This window comes from Bidens hawaiensis, unplaced genomic scaffold, assembly GCF_021521415.1.
Source record: "Bidens hawaiensis isolate Kalapana, Puna unplaced genomic scaffold, B.hawaiensis_p1.1 tig00011186_1, whole genome shotgun sequence".
In the NCBI taxonomy this organism is placed as follows: Eukaryota; Viridiplantae; Streptophyta; class Magnoliopsida; order Asterales; family Asteraceae; genus Bidens; species Bidens hawaiensis.
Window position 1 is genome coordinate 548,892 of NW_027491868.1, and position 22,833 is coordinate 571,724.

Consider the following 22,833-nt stretch of genomic DNA (forward strand, 5'->3'; position numbering starts at 1 on the left):
AGGTTCTGATACTTGTATTTTTTTCTTTGTAGGTTGTGCATCGGGTCTTCTCAAAGACGTCTTATGACGACGCTATGAGCGCAGCCCTCAACGCTTCTCATGAGGATGGGGAAAAGGCCGGCTTCCTGCTTGGTCTAGGGTTCGTTGAGAAAGGCATCCCGCCTTCCAACTTCCCTTTGTATGATGTGGATACTGAAGCTGTTTATGACCAAGCAGTGAACCAGTATGCCGCCTTCCCGCATCCGGTGGTGGAGAAGGTGAACGAAGTCGCTGCTGATGATGATGGGCTAGCTATACTTAAAGCTTTCCTTGAACCACCACGCTCTACTGATGGAGCGGGTCCAAGTGGAAGTGGTCCTGAAGCTTAATTCTGAAGATCCCTTTCCACCATTAGCGTAGATTTTTGCTTTTGTATAGCTATCTTTGTAATATTTGAATTTGATGGAATAAAGATTGTGTTAGTTCTTTGCCTTGTTTATTTTACGCATGTTTTGATCTAACTTAGCAATTTCTTTAGTACTTAGATAAGTTAACTTTTTAACGTGGCAAATTATAAGTTTGTTTCGCTTCCTCTTTCATGATTGTGCGGGTATGACCGTCACTTACACTTAGTAGGATGGCTTAACTTTACTTATATCTGACCTGCGTGGAAGTTTTCCTCATCTTTCCCTTTGAAATTTTCTAAGTGTTCAGAATAAGTTAACCTTTGAACGTGGTAGATGATAGGTTGAAGTTTTGCTTCCTTGTTCGTGATTGTGCGGGTAAGACCGTCACTTGCACTTACAGGGATGGCTAAACTTTACTTACATCTGACATGCGTGTAGGTTTTCCTTAAAACTTGAAATTTTTACCGTTGTGTTTATGCGGGTTTTGCCGCCTTCCACACGTAACGATTTACTTCTTCCCCGATTTATGCGGTGAATACCGGCACATCAGTGTGGGAAGTTCATAAGTATAAAGGTAAGGCTATTAACACATTGTGAAAGGAGAATTATTTCCATTAGAAGTGGCTCTAGGCCTTTTCTTTACAAGTTTGGAATTGATCTACATATAACATTTGCGTAATTGAGCTCCATTCCATGTTCTTGGGATGGGAGTGCCATCGAGCCTTTCGAGCCGGTATGCGCCCTTTCCCAGAACTTCTTTGATAAGGTATGGCCCTTCCCAGACCGGGGCCAGCTTTCCTGGGCGTTCTTGGTTCGAAGCCTCGTTGTTACGCAGTATGTAGTCTCCTACATTGAAGTTGCAGAGTTTTACCCGCGTGTTGTAGTACTTTTGCATTTGTCGCTTGTAGTTCTCTTCACGCACTGCGGCTAAGTCTCTGCGTTCCTCGGTTAGCATAAGATCTAACCGTCTTTCCGCATCATTGTCTTCTGGCTGAATCAAGACCCTTAGTGAAGGTAAACCAATTTCGACCGGGACCATAGCTTCAGTGCCATAAGTGAGGCTGAACGGGGTTTCTCCCGTACTGGCCTTTTTCAGCGTTCTGTTTGCCCAAAGGACGTGCGGAAGCTCGTCCACCCAGCCGGATCTGTGTTCCAAGAGTCTTTTCTTTATGCCTTCAACGATGCTCTTATTTGATCTTTCCACCTCACCATTACCTTGCGGGTGTGCCACTGAGGTAAAGGTGTGGGTGATTTGAAGTTCTTTCAGCCACTGTTTTAGCTTCTTGTCAGCAAAGTTGGTGCCGTTATCGCTCACCAAATTCTGTGGAAGTCCAAAACGACAAATAATAAATTCCCAAATAAATTTTTTGATATGTTTCGCGGTTGTTTGGGCTAAGGGTTTTGCTTCTATCCACTTGGTGAAGTAGTCGATGGCTACCACTAGGAACTGAACATTTCCTGCTGCTGTAGGAAATGGGCCTGTCACATCGATGGCCCACTTCTGAAATGGCCATGAAGAGGTGACTGGAACAAGTTCATTCTTCGGGCGGTGCGTGTTGGGTGCGTAAAGCTGGCAAGGCCTGCATTTTCTGATGTATGCCAGCGCATCCGTATGCATCCCCGGCCAAAAGTATCCCGCGTTGTTTAGCTTAGCTACAACAGCGCGGGGACCTGCGTGTACTCCACAGATGCCTTCGTGTACTTCCCTTAGGAGGTAGTCAGCATCTTGGTTGTCCACGCATCTTAAGAGTGGGCCAAGAAAGTTACGCCTGTAAAGGATGTCATCGATGAGTTGATAATTCAGTGCTTTACAGCGTAGTTTTCTTGCCTGTGTTTTTGACTCTGGTAGTGTACCTGCCGCAAGGTATTTTATTATTGGTGTCATCCATGTTTCTGTGCCGGTTTGGATGACACAAATTTCCTTGTGCGGGACCGAAGGTGTCTCGAGGAGTTCAATGCGGATGTCCTTTCCTAAGTGGGTGAAGGCTAACGATGCAAGCTTGTTTAACGCATCCGCAGATTTGTTTTCACTTCGCTTGACGTGTATGACTTTGCAGTCGTTGAAATCGCGCATAAGAGATTTTGCTTGTGCGAGGTACATGGCCATTGTGTCGTTCACGGCCGTGTACGTCCCGTTGATTTGATTGGCTACTAACATGGAATCCACGTGGGCTTCCAAGTGTTTCACTCCCATCTTACGCGCAATTCTCAGCCCAGCCAAGAATGCCTCATACTCGGCTTCGTTATTCGTACTTGGAAAATCTAGTCGAATAGCGTAAGTGTATTCTTGGCCTGCTGGGTTGGTTAGTTTCAGCCCTGCGCCTGAACCCTCGTTACTGGCTGCTCCATCAGTGTAGAGTCGCCAGACATCATTGATGTCTTGTGCTGGAGAGGGTTGAGCCTCTTCCTGGCACTCTTTTTCCCGCGATGCAAGCACTTCTGCAATAAAGTCGGCCAAAACCTGGCCTTTTATGGCTGGTCTTGGCTTATACTTTATCGCGTACTCCCCCAACTCAATTGCCCATTTGGCTAGGCGTCCCGATAACTCGGGTTTGCCTAGAACGTTTGCAAGTTTGAAGTTGGAGAGAATGGTGATTGGGTGACCCTGGAAATATCGTCTTAACCTGCGTGAAGCGTGTATAAGTGCTAAGACTAATTTTTCGAGGGTAGAGTACCGGGTTTCTACGTCTGTTAGGATATGACTGACATAATAGATTGGCATCTGGATGCCTTTTCGCTCTACTAGCAGGACTGCCCCGGTTGCTCTATCCATTGCGGAAAGGTATAGGATTAACTCCTCTCCCGCTTTTGGTGCTGTGAGCGTTGGGAGTTCGATCAAGCGTGACCGAATCTCCTGAAAAGCTGCTTCCGCTTCTGGTGTCCAGCGGAAGTTCGTTTTCTTTAAACAGTTTCTCAACGTTGACACGAAGGGAAACGACTTATCCGCGTGGTTTGCCAAAAAGCGATTAAGTGCCACTAGTCGTCCATTCAGTGTCTGAGCCTGTTTGATGGTAGTAGGTGATTCCATTTTGATAATGGCTTCGACCTTTTCAGGGTTCGCTCTGAAGCCATCTTTAGTGACGATGACCCCCAAGAACTTCCCTTCTTCCATTCCAAAGGCACACTTGCTCGGGTTGAGCTTCATGTTTATCTTCCTGAGCGTGTTGAAAGTTTCTTCGATGTCTTTCAACATCGCTTCTGGGTCAGGGCTTTTGATGACCAAGTCATCCATGTAGACTTCCAAGTTCCTCCCAATTTGGGCATGAAACTGGTTGTCCATCAGGCGTTGGTATGTGGACCCGGCATTCTTAAGTCCGAATGGCATCATTTGATAACAAAATGTGACATCGGGCGTCCGAAAAGCGGTTTTGTCCTGATCATCAACGGCCATGTGGATTTGATGGTACCCCTTATACGCGTCCAGGAAGCATTTAAGGCGGAACGGTGCTAACGAATCCACCTTAAGATCAATTTCAGGTAACGGATAACAATCTTTGGGGCATGCTTTGTTCAAGTCCTTGAAATCTATGCACATGCGCCATTGTTTGTTATTCTTCGGTACCATAACGGGATTTGCAACCCAAGTTTGATATCTACTAACGCGTACGATGCCTGCGTCAAGGAGTTCCTTGACTTGGGTTCTACACGCGTTAGTTTGTTCTGGCCCCATTACTCTGCGCTTTTGTACGATTGGCGTAACAGCCGGATCGCATTTGAGCTTATGCTCTGCCTTACTTCGGGGTACACCAGTCATGTCAGCTGGTGTCCACGCGAAGATGTCAGCGTTTTTCTGTAATAAGCGCTTGAGTAAGGTGCGTGTGGGATCAACAACTGTTGGGCCAATGGAAACGGCCTGGTCAGGGTACTTGCCGTTGAAGGCCCATCTTTCTGGCTCGGTGATGGTTGGTTTAGCCATCTTTGGTTTGGGTTTAGATGAGACAGATGCGATGCATACCTGGGGAATGCCGGTGATCATCGCTACACCCTCAGCTGTTGGCCATCCCATCATGCCGTGGACTGAGGATACCACGGCGTTGAATCTTGCCATCCCGTCTCTTCCGAAGAGAATGTCGTATGTGTGGTGTGGCTTCCTCATTACGACAAAATCCACGTCTTCTGTGCGTGAGTGATTCCCGTCCGTAAGAGTGACGGGGAAAGATAGGATGCCCAGGGGGGTGTTTGTGCTGCCATCGAACCCTTCCATCGAGGCGTAGATCGTTTCCAGGCACTCTTTGTCTTCGTCATCTAGCTTGTCGAAGAACTGCCTGTACATCACCGTTGACGAGGCGCCGTTGTCAGCAAGAGTGCGAGAAGTGATGTAGTGCCCCAGCTGGCTTTTGATGACGATAGGGCCTTCTTTGCTGGGTCCTCCTGGCACTCGCGAGAAGCGCACCTCAGCTTCCTTCCACGCACATGGTTCTGTCGTTCGCCTTTTTCTTCCTCTGATCTTGCCATGAACCATGTTGATGCTGATGTCAACGGGCTTTCGTCCGTTGCCTCGGTACCGGTTGTCGTTCCTTCCTCCCTTCTTGATTGATGCCACCAGGTGTGCCAGTCTTCCATCCTTGACGAATGCTTCAACAATATCCTTCAAGGATGTACACTCTTCCGTACTATGACCTTTTGTCCCGTGGAAGTCACAGGATTTGCTCTGATCCGCATTAGGTCGCTGCCGGATCATTGGAGCTTTTGGCCATGGTAGCTTTTCAGTGGCAAATATCTCCGTGACGCTTTTGGTGAGTGGCGTCCACCGGTGTTTTTGGCTTGAAGGGTGTGTGATTTCTTCCGCCAACAAGAGGGTGAGAGCTGGATGAGGTGTCAAAGTTTACCCTTGACTGCCAGATACCTAGCTTCCTCTTTTTGTTCTGCCGGGCGATCCGAACATTGTTTTCTCTAGTCCTCTGCGTGTAGAGGTGTGTACTCTGGGGAAGATCCCTTCCCAGCTGCTTCTCCGTCTCGGCAAAGCGCTTGGCCGCCGTCATGATGGCATCCCATGTTGATGGCATGTCATCCTTACCCGTCAATGTGCGGATAAGCTCTGGGTATTCGGCGCCCTGGATGAAAGCGGCGCGAACAAGATCTTCACTTATGTTGCCGAGAATTAGCTTTTTGGAGTTGAAGCGAGTGATGAAGTCTAGTAAAGATTCATCCTCCTCTCTAACGCAGTTGAGGATCGTCCACTGTTCTTCAGTATATTTCCTCTGTTGGCTGAAGTGCTGGCTGAACTTGTTCTGAAAGTCCGCCCAATCATAAATGTGGTGGACCGGTAAACGATCGAACCATGCCCTGGCCGCTCCAACCAGAGTCATCTGGAACATATAACACCACGTGGGTTCCGTCCAGTTACTGACGGTTGCCCCCGCAATGAATCTGTTCAAGTGGTCGTCTGGGTCGGATAGACCATCATAAGTGCCAATGTTGGACATTTGTTTGGCACTTCTCGGGGCGATTGCTTCCGCAATGTCCCTTGCGAACTTTGACATTCCTGCATTTGTAGCAGTTGGTCTAAAGGTTTTGGAGAAGTCACGCGGGTTTCTCTCCGCATTCGTTGGTTTAAAGGCTTCCCCAAAATTCCTTTTTGGTTGGAAGTCCGTTTCCTTACGCTTCCCTTTCGCCTTATGGCGAGGGTTTGCGTCGGTATCGGATTCTTCCCTCTCATCGTCTGAGTACTCGCACTCACTGTTCATATTGAGATGTTGGCGAGTACTGCCGAATTCGTCAGCCTGTTGAACTGAACGCAAGCGTTCATCCAATTCAGCTTGGAACTCTTTCTGACGTGCCTCGGCCCACGCCTTAACTTGATCTAGTGTTTGGCGAGGGACCCTCGTTCGTTTTTCCAACTGGGCATCAGTGAACCCCAGTGGAATATTTACTGCACTTGCCCCGGCTTGGGTAACCGGGGTAGTGTTCGTAAGATTTGTATAACCGCCGGTGTTCCCCCCAGTTGCTGGGGTTGTGGTTACCGGGGTTTCTTGGTCGATTACTGGCCTTTGGACCGGAGTAACGTTAACCATTTCTTCAGAAATTTTGAAAAAACTAAGGATTAGTTCTAGCTTTTATGCACGGATGGCGCCAATGAAGAAACACTAAGTGAACCCTGGGCAGATTATAGATAATCTGGGGGTTAAGTAATGTTTCCCACGAGGATGAGATCCAGCAGAGAAGGTTGTTCTTCAGGGGACCTGCAAAACAGACACCGCAAGCTCGTCACTGAGAAGGGGGGGGGGGGTTCCTCCTTGTGACCACCCTCCGGCGTGAGAATCAGACTAGATTGCTCTGAATATAAGTGTATATTAAGAGATTGCTAGATAAGAGAGATATCAGATGATGTCCTTACCATTCCAAGGTGTTGGAGTATTTATAGCCGAAGGTAGGTTTCCTAGAAGGTACAGCTGGCTGAATAGTATTCCTGTTCCACCAACAGTGGACTACGCACAGGCCATGCTGGTTGGTGGATAGGCTACGGCCGACAGTAATAAGGTCGGCTGTACACTGTTCCTTTACTGCCGGCTGCGCACTGTTCCACCAACTGTAGGCTGCGCACGTCCCATCGTAAGGGTTGGTGAGTAGGCAGCGGCTAATAGTGACAAACGGTACTAGAGGGTGCTCCTCCTCGTACTGTTGTCGGTGAGCTGTCACCCTGTGATTGGTTCATGGGCTGTTCTGGTCAAATCGTCTGTTCTGCCCATACCTTAGTAGGTATAGTACAAAAGATCTTCCAGAAGCATACGGACTGGCTCATTTAGGCGGGAGTATTCCCGCCTTGCTCATTCCTTCATGTGACTACTGAAGTAGCTAGTGCCTTGTGCGTGTAGCCTTGCTGTTAGTGCGGGTAGCCTTCCCTGATGGCTTGTATCCGCAACTGCGGGAACAGGCGGGGTACTTCACCATTGGGAGGCTTTCCCTGCGGGTACAGCTGGCGTACTGCGCGTAAGGTTCTCTGAGCATGGTGGGTCCTGCGGGAGCAGTTGGTCGTTGCGCAGACGTCCCTATTCAAGGTGAGTCTTGCGGGTCCAACTGGGCTCTGCTGGGACCTACCTCTTCAAAATTCATCTCAATTAAATATCTCCTCACCTCAACTTCAAGTAGAGGTTTGACACTTTCAACCTGTTGATACAAATAACGTTATTGTTAATCTAACAGGGCACATAATCGAACAAAAAATACATATTATTCTTTCAAATATGAATCTAAGAAGCTGATTATTGCCCGTTGGTGAAAACATGATGATGCATCAACGAACAGAAACAGAAATGTGTGACTGTGAATTATTGATTTATAGATAGAATATGGATGAGACTTAAGAGTATTGAATGGAGCATATTGTTTTAGTGTTACCTTGATGTTTGAACAGATGATTGACGATGTCGTTCACTACTACTTTATTGGTTTAAGGAGCGACGATGTGGGAGGAATCAAAAACCGTCAGCGAGAGAAAGAAACCTCCTGTAACTGCCATTCAAGAGACTGTGAACAAATGAGATTGAAAGTTGGAGACTTTCTACGGCTGAGATTAAAGGAAATGGGTTGTAACCCGAGTTCAAGCAGAATTTATATTTTGGATTCAAATAGGTTTTTCTAGTTTTAATTCGAATTTGGTTTATTGATTCGAATTTGGCTTCAAACAATCTAATGCAAACAAAGAGTCAAATAATAATAATAATAATAATAATAATAATAATAATGACGTAAGTATTTCTTTTTCTTTTTTTTTTTTCATTCTAAGCAGTAACATTATATGTTTCAATAAGAACACACAAAAAAAAGTATGTTCTGACATAACTAACTATTTCAACGTGGTGCACCACTTGCCCATTTGGCCACCCATGTCATGGTCAAGACTCCCCCAAACTATTTCAACATGCTACCGAGTGTTAATCCTTAATCCATTGCATTAATAACAAAAAAAACTATGAACATTTATACATTATAACTAAATATCTTCAATGACTTTCTAGGGCTTGAATGTAACTTTCCTCACTCATCAAGGAAGACATATTGAATTTTAATAATCCCATATTTTTACAATTGACCGATAATAATCTCAACTTTTTACAATTTGCCAATAATAATCTCATATAGAAAATAGTTGTCAAATGTCTCACTTTTCACACTAATTGTTTTTATTTGACCTCTGTTAAAAAAACTTAACGGCGTTAGGTTTTTTTTTTTTTCCAAATTTCAAACTAATTTTTTAGAGCTTTTGATCGGAATGAATAGAAGATACGAGTTGATCGGCGTAAAACTTACCTCGAGACGGTACTCCAAATGACGAAACAGTGCTTCGATTAAGGTGTTTAAACTTCCAGTTAACAAAAGTCAATTTATTTGAAACACCATTTCGATGTAAGTTTTACATCAATCGACTTATATCCTCATTACAATCAAAGCACTAAAACATCAGTTTGAAATTTGAAAAAACTTAATGACGTTAAGTTCTTTTTAATGGATGTCCAATGAAAACAATTACTGTGAAAGATGAGACCGATGAAAGCTAAGGTGTGATTACTATCAGTCAACTGCAAAAATGTGAGATTATTAAAATCCAATGTACCTAGAATGAAATATCCTAGATTAAGAATACAATGGTTAATAAAAGTTAAATAAGTATTATTTTGAAGTATTGGAAGAAAATATCATTAGAAAAAAATGATTGTTACCACTAAATTTATTGATTAATCGGTTCGGTTATTAAAAATTGATTAACCAAAATCAAACCGAGAAATCGATTATTCAAAACAAATCGCCGGTTAATATTTAGGTTTAGTTTTTTCAATTAATTTAGTTTATGTATATTTAATTCGGTTGTATGCTAGTTAGCTCTACCTGTCACATACTCACCTATAACTATAACCAATTAGAACCAATTCAACTATGCGGCCTTAACGTTAGATACACATGTCATCCAAGTCATAGTTTTAGTTGTTTGTCACCTGCCACTTTCAAAGATCCATATGTATATTATTATATAAAATATTAATTGCTCTAGCTTTTCAATGTTATCTAGTCAAAGTTACCTAAAGGTTTCTCTTTTTTTTCTTTTTACTTTTATTTAGAACAACGATTTTCTTTTGTGTTTATGTCACAACACTCTTTAATTTGGAAAGTCTTGTTATCTTATTCTGGCCAGTCTATGTTGTATTAACTGAGATCACACTGGCTTCAGAGTTTAGCTTAGGCGTTCCCCGAAAAACTATACCGCCGACTGCCACTTTAAAGTCGGTGTGCCGCCACAAGTGCAGAATCCCTGGCGTACACACAGTGAGACGAAAATACAGGTGGACTCGGTATCAAAACTGAGAACCACGCAAAGCCTAACTCAAATCATTCATTGTCGTCGATATCCCTTAAAGTGACACAAATGTGAATCGAACTTGGGTCTCCACTAAACTCTTCCTATCATTAAGCCACGAGTGAGGGATACCTAAAGCTTACATTTACGAGGCGCGATCGATTTAAATTATAAGACGTTTACATATAATTTTTATTCAAAAACCAATACCAAAATAAAGAAAAGAAGAAGAAAATAAATAAACATCTTGACATACTATAAACAAAATCAAGAAACAAATAATCCAATATCGTCCCAACATTTACAATCAATAAATTACTAAAGACCTGACTATACTCAATTTGGCAAGCCACTAACTTTCTTGTAGGTGTAGCTTTTGGCAATGAAGACATAAACAACCAAATTCAACAAGCTCAAAATGGCCAAGAGGCCAAAGAAATAATCAAGATGCCCCTCATTCAAATTATCAGGTATCCACCCCGGCTTCCCATTTTCCGTCGTAACCTTCGCGACCACCTGCACCAGCACCGAGCTCAGGTAATTCCCCAATGCAATCGTCGTCAACGACAACGCAGAACACAAACTCCTCATCGCGTAGGGCGCCTGGTCGTAGAAAAACTCCAACTGCCCGATAAATGTAAAAACCTCAGCACAACCGATCAAGAAATACTGAGGCACTTGCCAGAATATGGTGATGGGTATTGTCTCCTCATTATAAAGATTGTGTGTTCGGACATAGTTTAATCGGACTACTTCCAACCCTGCAGCTGCCATCATGGAAAACAAGGATATTAATAGGCCGATACCCATTCGTTGAAGCTGCGTGAACCCACGTTCGTGCTTTGTGAACCGTCTGACGATTGGGATGAGGATGCGTTCGTAGACTGGAGCCCAGAAGATGACGCTAAGCGTGTCGAAAAGTGAGAGGGAAGCTGATGGGATTCTGAAGTTGGGGCCAATGTGTTGGTCCATGGTGTTTCCTTGGAGGACGAACATGGTGCTCATTTGGCTGTAGACGGCTGCGAATATGATCCCCGTTGCCCAAACGGGGAGGAGTCCGATGACACATTTGAGCTCTTCAACTTGGGTTACGGTGCATAGTTTCCATGCGTTACGCGTGGCCTTGTTGCGATCTGAGTCCATCTCCACTGCAGCCTTGTCGAAAAACCTGATAATTGATCATGTATACAAAAAGTTTAAAGTAGATTGCAAAACATAAATCCATGCAGTCCCTAGTACTGTGAATATGCGAACAAATTGTGTAGAATTGATGTTATTTGTCCAAGATTTTTTCGGATTCGAAGATGTCTTAAATAAAAGATATGGGAAGTAATTTAGGCATTTTGTTAAAAGGTGTACAATAGGCTGTTTTTAGGCGTATTTTTTAAAAGTTGTACAAATAGACCATTGTACCTAGACAATATATATATATATATGAATATATATGAATATATGATAGATATGTATGGTACCTTAACTTATCGGTGTGCTCAAGCTTTCGGCTTCCAACAATTTGAGATTCGGTATCAATGGTCTCGTAAAGAAGCGACTTCTCCTTGGGGGGTTTAACATTGATCTTTCTAAACGATGCGATTACCACTTGAAAAAGACTAACAAAAGGACTACCGGTAGCCTTTTGAATCCTATACAAAGAGCTCCCTGAGAAGAAAAAGACAACAGCTGCCCCCATAGCAACAGCCGGGACACCGAACCCCCATCCCCACCCTACATTCATTTGTACCCATACCAATACGGAAGCCGCAAAAAGTGCGCCTATGTTGATGGAAAGATAGAACCAGTTGAAGAATGAACTCTTCTTTTTTCTCTCCCTTACATCAGTCTCATCAAACTGATCAGCCCCGAAGGATGACACGCATGGTTTTATGCCACCGGTTCCTAAAGCGATCAGATAGAGGGCGACAAAGGTGAGCGTTGTTTGGGTTGAGGTTGGGTGGCAAGTAGTTGCATCCGCATCACAGATAGGCTGTAGTGCTTTCAACGAGGCTGATAGAGTTAATAGAGTCATTCCCTACATAAACATAAAGTGAAGTTACTGTCACTTTGGGTTCATGATAATTGAAAGTGCTTGTATATGGTTTTTGGGAACAAAACTATGTTAAATGAATTATTTGAAAAGTTAATATTGCAGAGAAAAATCAAATTATATGTTAAATGTATTATTAGAACACTCTACAAACCCAAAAACCAGCAACAATTACATAATCAGTTGAGTGTTGTAAACATGAAAACTCACATGATGCCGCTAATGCGCTGCTAACCAACACAATTAGGTCAGATTGCAGTTGACTTAACAATGAAAGCAAAAGGAGAATCAATTGCTTATCATTGCACCATCTCTTGAGAGATTTGAAAGATTAATCTGAGATGAAACTTTGTCGGTTTTTTTTTCCTTTTTTATACAATTTCGTGACAAATATATGGTACTCCATCCAGCTTGCTTAGAAATTGGTGTTGCCAATTTGCAACAAAAGTTTAGTAATTGATTTCAAAATGATAAAGTTAGTTTATGAAGTTATCCTTATATAGAAAACAAACTTTTTATATATTGGTTACTTTATCTTTTTACGTTTGAGATTTAAACTTCAACAAACTAACTTCACTAAACAGTTTTAAAACACATTACAATATTAGAATCTTGACAAACATGTGTGGAAAACAAGAAACGGGTCAACTTACAATGAAGTAAATAATGGAGAAACTCGCAATAGTCCAATATCGTCCAAAGTAGGCGTCGGCTAAGAAAGCTCCAAGCAACGGTGTAGCGTAGCACGTCCCCGCCCAATTTGCAACGTTGGTAGAGGCGCACACATTTCCTTGGTTAAGGCGATCCGAAAGATAGTTCACCAAATTTGTGCTCATTCCATAGTATGCCAACCTTTCACAACATTCATTACCTATAAAACAAATAAACATGTGTATAAAAACTACAAGAATAACAATAGCTATAATCATGATCTCAACGTATGAAAAGATGTATATCGTACCTAGAATGAACGGGCAAGCCTTCCAGTTTCCTGTTTTCCTCTTTATCGCACGTTCGTGTTTTAGGGTGACTGTTCCATCGTTCGTATATATATTGTTGTCTGTCATTGGATCTTCGTTTTCTAGCAAAATACTAAAACAAATGACCTAAAGGCAATAGATTCCAAAATTGTCATATGCAGCTATTATCAGTTCTTTCCATACGCCTAATCTAGTAATCATGCACCATTTTTTTATGTAAACTACATAAGTAAATGGTAATTTAAATTTTTTGTCCGCAGCTTCTATGGGTGTATGAAAAACAAAACCATATATATATATATATATATATATATATATATATATATATATATATATATATATATATTCAATTTTTAAAAAAATGACTCTTAAACGAATAAACAAACAAAGAACTTGTCCAATAAAATTCCGCTCATAACAAACTATTAGCTCATCGTTTGTCTATCCCGTAAGATTAAGAACTCCACAAACATTTCTTCTTAACATGTTCAAGAGAAAATCTCCACTTGTTTAGAGGACAAATATATATTAATTAATTTCTAGATCTATTTTAATTTCTCGTACAACAAGATCAGATCATTAGAATGCATCAAAGATATAAGGAAGGAATTAACCCGACTCGATTCGATGATGGATCATATATGTATTATGTATATATACGCATGCAAGAACAAAACAAGATAAAGATAGCCATAATTATAATTGTTAATGCCTGCTTGAGAAGATGATCTATGTAAAACTAACCTTTACTGGGATCACACAGCGTTAGGCAGCGAACTGACCTCTGTGATCAGCGGAGCGCCTATGGGAAGAGAGATAGACCCAAGTGGTTGAGACGTATCATATATGTATATAAAAGATATTAGTTTTCCCTTAATAATCTTTGTGCTTTAAATGCATAGTATTAATTACAAATTTTGATAATAGAATGCTTATGAGATGTATCATATATGCATTAATGAATAATAAATATGTAAATTATATATATATTTGAACGACCAACGAATAAAACTCAGTCACCCGGGTTAACCCAAAAACAAAATACAGCCCCACATCGGCAGAACGGAGATGATTAAATGAGTTGGTGCCCAGTCAATGATCCCGAATGACCAATAAAATTAAAATAATGAAATCAATTGAAACTAATGAGTTTTGTTAATTAATTATTGAATGAATTAATATTCTTGAGTATTAAATATAATGTGAATTAATTTACCATTTATTTGTTGGGTGCGATACAACAAAGAATACAAAAGAAAATTAAATGGTGATCCACAATAATTTGTGTAAAATCATCAGCCGATCCACAATTTCAAACCATTTCATAAATTAATGTGATCATCATTTAATTTTCTTTTGTATTCCTTGCTGTATCGTACCCAACATATAAATGATAAATTAATTCACATTACATTTAATACTCAAGAATATTAATTCATGCAATAATTAATTAACAAATCTCGTTAGTTTCAATTGATTTTTTTATTTTTATTTTCTATTGGTCGTTGGGATCATTGACTGGCCACTAACTCATTTAATCATCTCCGTTCTGTCGGTGTGGGGTCGTCTTTTGTTGTTGGGTTAACCCGGGTGACCGAGTCAATGATCTCAATGACCATTAAAAACTAAAAATAATAAAATCAATTGGAACTAACGAGATTCGTTAATTAATTATTGAATGAATTAATATTCTTGAGTATTAAATATAATGTGAATTAATTTGCCAATTACTTGTTGGGTGCAATACAACAAAGAATACAAAAGAAAATTAAATGGTGATTACATTAATTTTATGAAATGGTTTGAAATCGTGGAAATTAATGAGTTTGAATATATCTAGTAGACAAAAACCTTTTTTTTGCACTTTACACCTAACTATACCATATATGTGTCACTACAAATTTATTTTGACTTGACATAATGTTTATTAGATAATATTGTAGCAAAGTTGGAGTTATTTTTCTTTTGTTAGAAATATGATGTAACTACTTGTTTTAGGAAATTTGTATGAAGTTTTTGTGAGAAAATGATTTGCTTTCTAGTAGTGGTAAATCTGAATATAACCTTAAAGGAAGTTATATAACTCGTTTGTAGATCGTTTTGAACACTCAGAAACAGGTTGACAATAGTTAATTAGGAACATTAATATTGATTAAGTATTTAAGGTACGTATATTTTATCCTACCATCTATTATTAGGATGTGGACTTTTGGAAGAAAAGGAGCATCAGGATTTTCATCATCTTCAAAAGCAGAAGTCACTGATGGAATCCATGGATTCGGTCTTATTGCCATTGTTACCGGTAGGTATGATCAACTAACTTGCAAGCTTCTATTTATTTATCACTTGCATAATTGAGGTCAAAATGGTGTATGCATATAGGTGCTACAAGTGGTATCGGAGCTCAGACCGCACGAGTTCTTGCCATGCGCGGTGTACATGTAGTTATGGCGGTAAGAAACACCCAAAATGGTATAACCGTCAAGGAAAATAAATTGACGGAAACACCTAATGCTAAAGTCGAGATAATGGAGTTAAATCTGAGCTCTCAGGCATCGGTTAGGGATTTTGCAGCCAAATACCGTTCTTCGGGTCTTCCCTTACACATTCTAATGTAAGATAAAGAACATACGATAAATATAATAGATTTTAATGTCGTTGTAATGTGTGATTTTGATTTGGTTGACCCGAAACATTTTTTTTAATCTTTTTTGTTTGTTTGTTTGTAAGGAACAATTTTGTCTTAAAACAAGATTACTAAAATTAGTTAAGTGTTTGAATAATCTGATTTAGTGAAGTTGTATGCATTAAGTTATTGACAGTCTTTTGGGCTATTTCTTTACCTATTCTGGTGCAATTAAGTATAACCAAAATTACCCATTTATATAAGTAAACATGTTAATATCACCACATCAAACATTCATTTATAATTAAAATGGGTTAAAATTACCATCGGTATACCTTAATTTATAAGTAAACATGTTGTAATCACCATCTCTAACATTCATTTATAATTAAAATGGGTTAAAATTACCATCTGTATACCTTAATTTATAAGTAAACATGTTGTAATCACCACCTCTAACATTCATTTATAACTAAATTGATCTAAATCACTACCCCCATTAATTTATACTTAAGCGGGTCGAATTTACCACCTTTACACCTTATTTGGGTTGAAGACTCTGAGAATTCCTTGCTTGTTTTGTTGTAAGCAACAATGCAGGGATTTTATCACCGGGATTCAAGCTCTCGAAGGATGGAATTGAACAACATTTTGCAACTAATTATTTAGGTCTGTTGTATGCTTTCTGTTTTGAATAATTGCTTTTTAAACCACTGTATTGGATTTTTTCTAGTCAAAATCGATCTTTTTCTGGAAATATATAAAAAATGAACAAATTTGGTTCATATTTTCAAGCCATTTTCTTTTGACAAATCTATTGTTGGAGACGATGAAGATAACTTCAAATGAAAAAAAAAACGGAAGGACGAATAATCAATGTATCATCTATAAGTCATCGTTTTGCATACAATTTACCTGCTTTCTTTGATCAAATAAACCATGAATCAAGGTGAAAAAAAACACACAAATTCTGACTTTTACAAAGTACGAGAACTTTTTTTACCATGCCATTAACGCGATTTAAACGTATGTGATAGTTATAGTTCTTCTCTAAATTGTAACATCCTACTTTCGGTTATATTAATAAAATAAAGTTCGTTTGTTTTATAGCGGGTCGTTATCGGTTTAGTTAAATAGAATACGAGATGGACTTGTGTTGGGTAAATGGATATGGGTTATGGACTTGGGATATGGGGGAATGAAGGAAAGACCATGGGCTTAAGCCCATGATCAAAAATATATATATCCTTAATCCTCCATTTAATTCATTTACACATATCCCTTACACCATCCAAAACACACACTTAAGATTATCTCTCAAGTTTCTCTCTCACTCTAGCCGAAATATAGAAGAAGAAACGGATCCCGACCCAAGGTATGATAGTATTTTGTTGTATGAGCTTAATCCGTTAGTTATGGTCACGAAACGACGAGCCGACACCGTTAAACTGTTTAAGTCACGAGATCCGGGTGGAATCGGGTATAAACCGAACCTATGATGAGCTTAGGGGTCACCCTAGCTCAGATCTGGATCGAACGGGACGAAAAACGGTGAAAAACGAGCTAAAACTCGTTTTTCCGACGTGTTCGCGGTTTTCCGGCTGCTTTCCGGCAAAGGCGGCGCCAGAAAGGCGGCGCCGGAATAGTAGTACGAGAATAAGGAATGTCAGGGAATGTTCTGACATTACCTGACCTAACCCTAGTTCGCTATGGGGACTTAACGAACTGAGGGTGATTCGCTAGTTGATTCGCATAAGGGGGCACAGCGAACTAGCTCTAGTTCGCCTATGATTCGTCCCTGATTCGTTAAGGGAAAAGGGTAACGAATTACCCTTGATTCGTTATGATTAGTTTGTTAAAAGAAATAACGAATTAGAAGGTCTAATTCGTTATATGGACTAATTCGCTATGTGGACTGATTCGCTAAGAGTTCAATTCGTCATAGGGTTTAATTCGCTAAACAGACCAAACGAATAAGGCCTGATTCGTTATATGGTAACGAATGGGTTCATTCGTTATGAACCCCATTCGTTAAAGGACTGGGACGAATTAGAAGTTTAACAGAATGGCAGAATGGTCCCTGAACTTAGAAAAGAATGATTTAATTACAAATAAGCCTTTGAACTTTTAAGTAGCATATTATTTAATGATTCGAAATGCTAATGGAAAATGTGTTAAGACAGTTAATGAAAATAAAATTTTTCCAAGCTGACTTGGCAGCTTAACCCCAGCCAGGGGCTCTGCCCCTTGGACCCTGCTAGGGGCTGCCGCCCCTAGACCCCGCTGCCAGGGGCGCTGCCCCCGGACCCCGTTCGTCAAGGGTTATAATTAGACTAGAAACGCGAGATAAGTAGTGATAGTTAATTAATGCATGTAATTATTATACAGTTAGCCGTGCCCAACTGAAGAAAGGAATAACAATTAACGGTGAACGTAACCGACTTCAGGTGAGTTTCTAGCCCCACTTCCTTGTTATGTTTTCGGGGCTATGTGCATACTCGATGTGATAGTTAATACACTTATCTTAAGTGGTAAGTGTATGCCTTGTATGATTTATGTATGATGATTGTTTGACGGTGCGTGAACGATCTTCAGATATTGCATGTACCGTCAGGTGGTAGTTAAGATATGATTGATAAGTATGATGAAAGATATGATGTATGTATGAATATATGATGTATGCATAATGTATATATGTTATGATGATGGTACGTGAACGCTTTTCGGAGATTGCACGTATTGTCAAGGAAAGTATGAATGAACAGGTACGGTACAGTTACACGAAACAAAGGGACCATACCCTAATAATATCTGTGATGGTAGAGACCAGACCCTAATAATATCTGTGATGGTAGGGACCAGACCCTATTAATATCTGTGATGTTAGGGACCAGACCCTAAAAATATCTGTGATATTAGGGACCAGACCCTAATAATATCTGTGATGTTAGGGACCAGACCCTTATAATATCTGTGATGTTAGGGACCAGACCCTTATAATATCTGTGAGGTTATAGGGCGAAAGGCTCTTTAAAACGTATGATTATGTATGTAAAGGAAGTATGAAGGTAAGAACGAAAGTATATGCACTTACGTGTGTATGTAAGAAAGTTAAGAGGTTAAGTATGAAATGTAAGAAGGTATTGTATGATTATGTGATTAACTAGAACTCACTCAGCGTAGCTGACTTTTAGTATGCACGCAGGTGAGTAAGATGAGGCAGCTCGCTTGAGGAGACACGTGGCACTGAATAAGAGGCTGGCATCGGAAGACTCAAGACGTTTAAGTTTAATGTTTTGTTTATTTTGAAAGACAAGATGTTGTTTTAAGACAAGAGGTGTTTTGTTATGAAATGTTTTATGAAAACTTTTATATTCCGCGAATGTTTTAAATTAACTATGATATTTAGAACTGCGTTTATGAGTAAATCCAACACGAAATTAGGGCTACCGGTAACGGGGCCTTACATAAATGTTTATGGTTGATCAAAACTGGCTAACATACTTCGTGCTAATGAGCTCGCGAGGCGTTTTAAGGTGATCAAGTTCGGCTTTTGCCTTTTTGTCATCTATAACTAGTTTTGAGTGAGTTATTAAATTATAATGATGGTCTCTTATTATTAGGAGGATGGGGTCAATATCACTGCAAACTCATTGCATCCAGGATTCATAGCCACTGAGATTTTTCATGACTACAATGTTTTCTCGGGTACGTAGACAATCCTACGATATTCCTAGAAACTTACTTTAAAGATCGTTCCTTGATTAAAAAAAATTGTCATTGTTACCTGCAACACGGTTTTGAAGCATTTCTTGGAAGACGTTTCACAGGTTTGTACATGATGTTTGATTGTTTTTTGGTAACAGTGAGAATCTGTTTATGAAAACTCATGTAACCACACCATTACACTAACCTATGCTAAAATGTGGCTTACACTGTGTAGATGGTCCTTAACGGGTTAAGAAACCTCATGATGTTGGAAATATTATGTTCATTTGACGAAGTCGAAATTGCCTGTTTAATTAATAGCTTTTGATTTTCAGGGAGCGTCAACAACATGCTGTCTAGTTTTAAACCCAAAAGTGAAAGGTGTGACTGGAGAGTATTTTTCCAATAGTAATTTGGTGGAACCGTCAACTAGAGCTAAAGATCAAGAGTTAGCCAAGGAGTTGTGGAAGTTTAGCCTGGCTCCAAGTGAGTGATTCCCTTATGGCCAGGTCGGTGTATAAACTATATAGCACCCACGGGTTATTATCCTCGAGCTCATGCGATAAAGTTGATCAATATAGTTATTGCAAACTCAGAATGCGTATGTTGATCTAAGTGAAATATTTGTACTCATACCCATTTTAAAAGAAAATTGTGAATGAGTCTGAGCTAGCATATGAACATAAGATAAAAACTTTATAGTAAATGTGTAACAACCCGTTTAGATTATGGCTGACCTTCCAATTGTATACAAATCTAAATAAAAAAGTATAAAACATAACTTCTTAGGAGTAAATCAAAAGATGTGATGGTATCTCAACCGGTAGTCATGGTTGCCTAGTTGACACACTACGATCATACATGTAGGATGAGAAAAAACAAGCTGGTTAACAAAGTATTAAGGACGTCTCTTAGAATTCGGGTGTCCAGTGCAAATAGTATAAATGAACCTTGCATACACAATTTATTAGTACGATGATAATTTTTATAACAATAAACAAAAAGTTAAAAAATATTGTAACAAAATTATGAGTTTTGTCCTAAAAGAGTGTTGTGTGAAAAAGTATTTACTAGAATGGTATTCATTTAAAAGTATTTACCAATTTAGTGTTTTTAGCTTTTCTCACTCTTGATATAATTGGATAACCTCTAACTTTAATAAAAGAAACTAGTTTTAATATTTTGTAAACAATTTTTATTATTAAATACACCTGCATTTTTTTTAATTTAAAAGAATACAATTTTTTTAATACGCATGTCTCACAATATTGAAAGAGTTTTTTCGTTGTATTATTAAAGCATGTTTTTTTCTTTTCTTTTTTTTTAATTTGCAAGTCTCGTAAGTTGGAAGAATTTTCGTCATATCATTATTAGTATTAAAACGGTTTGTAAAAAAATAATACATATGTTTGGTTTTTTTTTCTTTATATCATCTGATAACTTTTATTATTTTTTTAAAATTCACTTTTTATATAATCTTCATTTTGATTATAGTAAATATTAAATTCTACTTTGTGATAATTTCACTTTTTAGCAAACCATTTTCTTATATACATAAGTGCATTACTTTATATAATTAATAAGACAAAAAGGTATAACATTTTTAGACAATGACAATATATAAGTTTTAGCTTGATGAGGTTACACATGAAATTGTTGTTTGAATCACCATATTTGAATTCAACGGATAAAGAAAAATAAATTTGCCAATGGCAAACTTGATCGGATAAGAATTGTTCACGAGCTGAACAAGGGCTCAGGCTCAAGCTTAAAAACGAACCGACTTAACTCGACTCGTTTATTTTAACATGTTGAAAAGTCAAGTTCAAACTCGACTTGTTGAAAGCTTAAGCTAGCTCGTGGCTCGTCAAGATGGGTCGTTAATTTTTTATTTACAATAATTATATCTAAAAGACAAAAAAAATGTACACGTAATATAAAATTTATAAACATAAGAATTTATATAAGGATAATATTTGTTCATTTTTTATTTTATAAAGATCAGAAAAAAAAATTATGTGTTACATTTGTTAATATATATATATATATATTATGTTATTATTATATTAAAAACATGTTTATTTAATAGAAGAAAAAATAAAAACATAATTATTTAATTTAAAATAAAATCTTACTTTTAAAAATATTTAAATAGTTTGTTTTTATAGGCTATCTAATAACATTATGAGAGAGAAATTAAAAAACACTAAATTAATAAATATTTTTATAGAAACACCATTCTAGTAAATACTTTTTCCACAACACTCTTTTAAAAAAAAATAGTTTACATTTTTAAACAAACCATGGGGCTTTCCTAACATTCTTAGATGCGATGTTGTGAATATCAACTCTTCATAACTCATACTCTTTAATATGTCGTATTTAATAGCTATCAATACCAATTCAATAATAAGTTTTAAAAAGGTTAATGGGCTTTAAATTTAAGTTGTTGTTTTAAATTAATTTTATATAAGATATATTTTTTAAAAATTTTAATATCAGGCTTCTTGAGAGTGGACCCTATGTAACCGCGCAAATAAAAGAGATGTGAATTATGTATTTGCTGGTGACTATTCAATTGCTACTCTCTTTGTGAATATAATACCACAATTAAAAAAAAAATTAAAGTACCTAGATTTGTATGCAATTGAACCAAATTATTCAAACCCAAATATAAAATTAAACTAAGGAAATATATATAACTTATTTATATATATGACATTGAACCAAATTATTCAAAACAACTATGAACAAAGAGAAATAAAGAGGCAATAACCCAAATTGTAGTTCACATTTCTTACCAAGAAAAATAATTTCATTCGAAAACGGTTTGACTTTGATGGAATGAGTAAAGCCACATCAAATCCATAAACAATCAACCTGTTTAAATCAGAATATATAAATGAGTTACAAGGGGGCCGGGTTATATCATTTAAGTATTTAAGTATGTCCAAGTTAGGGTTGATATCGTTTTTAACTACGAAATATATGTGTGATATTCGGGTTCATCAGTTTAATCAGTCAGTCAACCCAACACGATTACTACCGGTGATTAAAATAATCAAGATTTACTCTTTCTCCATACCCACGTCTTAACATTTTAAACTAAAGTTCCAATTATAATATTGATAACCATTCAACCTAAAAGATATATACATCGACAACAAGATGTCGGGAAAGGTAGACAATAAAAAAAATGATACGTTTGTCGTCGGCACCGACCGCCACCTCAGTAATTCAGTGACAAAACAGTAGCCACACCGTATATATAGCCTTAGGCTATGCCAACGGCATGTCATTGTGGTAGCCATTAGCCAATCCTATTTATCGTCGCTAAAGCTTCTTAGCTCCTATTAATAACTTTTCTTGTAGTGTGGAAATATTACTTAGCATGTCACTTGATCTTATGTGACAAGGGAAGTAACATCATATTTCTACTATTACAATTATTTAAAACAAACAATAAAATGTTCGATTTTCGGTATGTTGCCGAAATTAGTATAAATGACCTTATAATCTTCTCTTTTGTTTATCCGCAAAAAACCGCCAAGCCCACTCTTGACTCCTCATTGATGATCTCTCATAAAATTTGTCTGTGAATTCTTTATCCACGTCATGTTTTCCGACAGAGTACACAAATGATACATATGTCAGATATATAGCCTAATTAGAGTGTAATTAAATTAAAATGAATTATTAATTTGATATTTTCTTAGTCAGATATATATTTAGACCAAACACTTACTAACACACAATAACATAAACAAGTTTTTAGAAAGCTAAGAACATATTATTGA

The 22,833-nt window shown here is 38.4% G+C and overlaps 1 protein-coding gene and 1 pseudogene across 2 annotated transcripts; one reads left to right on the plus strand and one right to left on the minus strand.

The window, feature by feature from the left end:
- Window positions 1-9,919: 9,919 nt before the first annotated feature.
- Window positions 9,920-12,841, minus strand: LOC143537372 (protein NRT1/ PTR FAMILY 8.1-like). 2 transcript variants are annotated; one of them, XM_077031155.1, is made up of 4 exons: window positions 12,684-12,841; window positions 12,376-12,593; window positions 11,151-11,707; window positions 9,920-10,846 (listed from the first exon to the last, which is right to left on the minus strand). In XM_077031155.1, exons 1-4 carry the CDS (start codon window positions 12,787-12,789, stop codon window positions 10,015-10,017), a joined length of 1,713 nt encoding a protein of 570 aa, XP_076887270.1. In that variant the 5' UTR covers window positions 12,790-12,841; the 3' UTR covers window positions 9,920-10,014. The 2 variants fall into 2 exon arrangements, with proteins under 2 accessions (XP_076887270.1, XP_076887269.1); XM_077031154.1 differs by having other exon boundaries at window positions 12,376-12,823.
- Window positions 12,842-14,901: 2,060 nt separating this feature from the next.
- LOC143537408 (short-chain dehydrogenase TIC 32, chloroplastic-like) lies at window positions 14,902-19,530 on the plus strand (annotated as a pseudogene).
- The last annotated feature ends 3,303 nt before the right edge of the window (window positions 19,531-22,833 follow it).

What these genes read in the sequence shown, in the direction of transcription:
- LOC143537372 (XM_077031154.1), bottom strand. Translation starts at nt 12,789, where the DNA reads ATGACAGACAACAATATATATACGAACGATGGAACAGTCACCCTAAAA. An exon ending in TCTCCATTATTTACTTCATT is followed by an intron (nt 11,708 to 12,375) that starts GTAAGTTGACCC and finishes ATGTTTATGTAG; the next exon opens with GGAATGACTCTATTAACTCT. An exon ending in GAGCACACCGATAAGTTAAG is followed by an intron (nt 10,847 to 11,150) that starts GTACCATACATA and finishes ATCAATTATCAG; the next exon opens with GTTTTTCGACAAGGCTGCAG.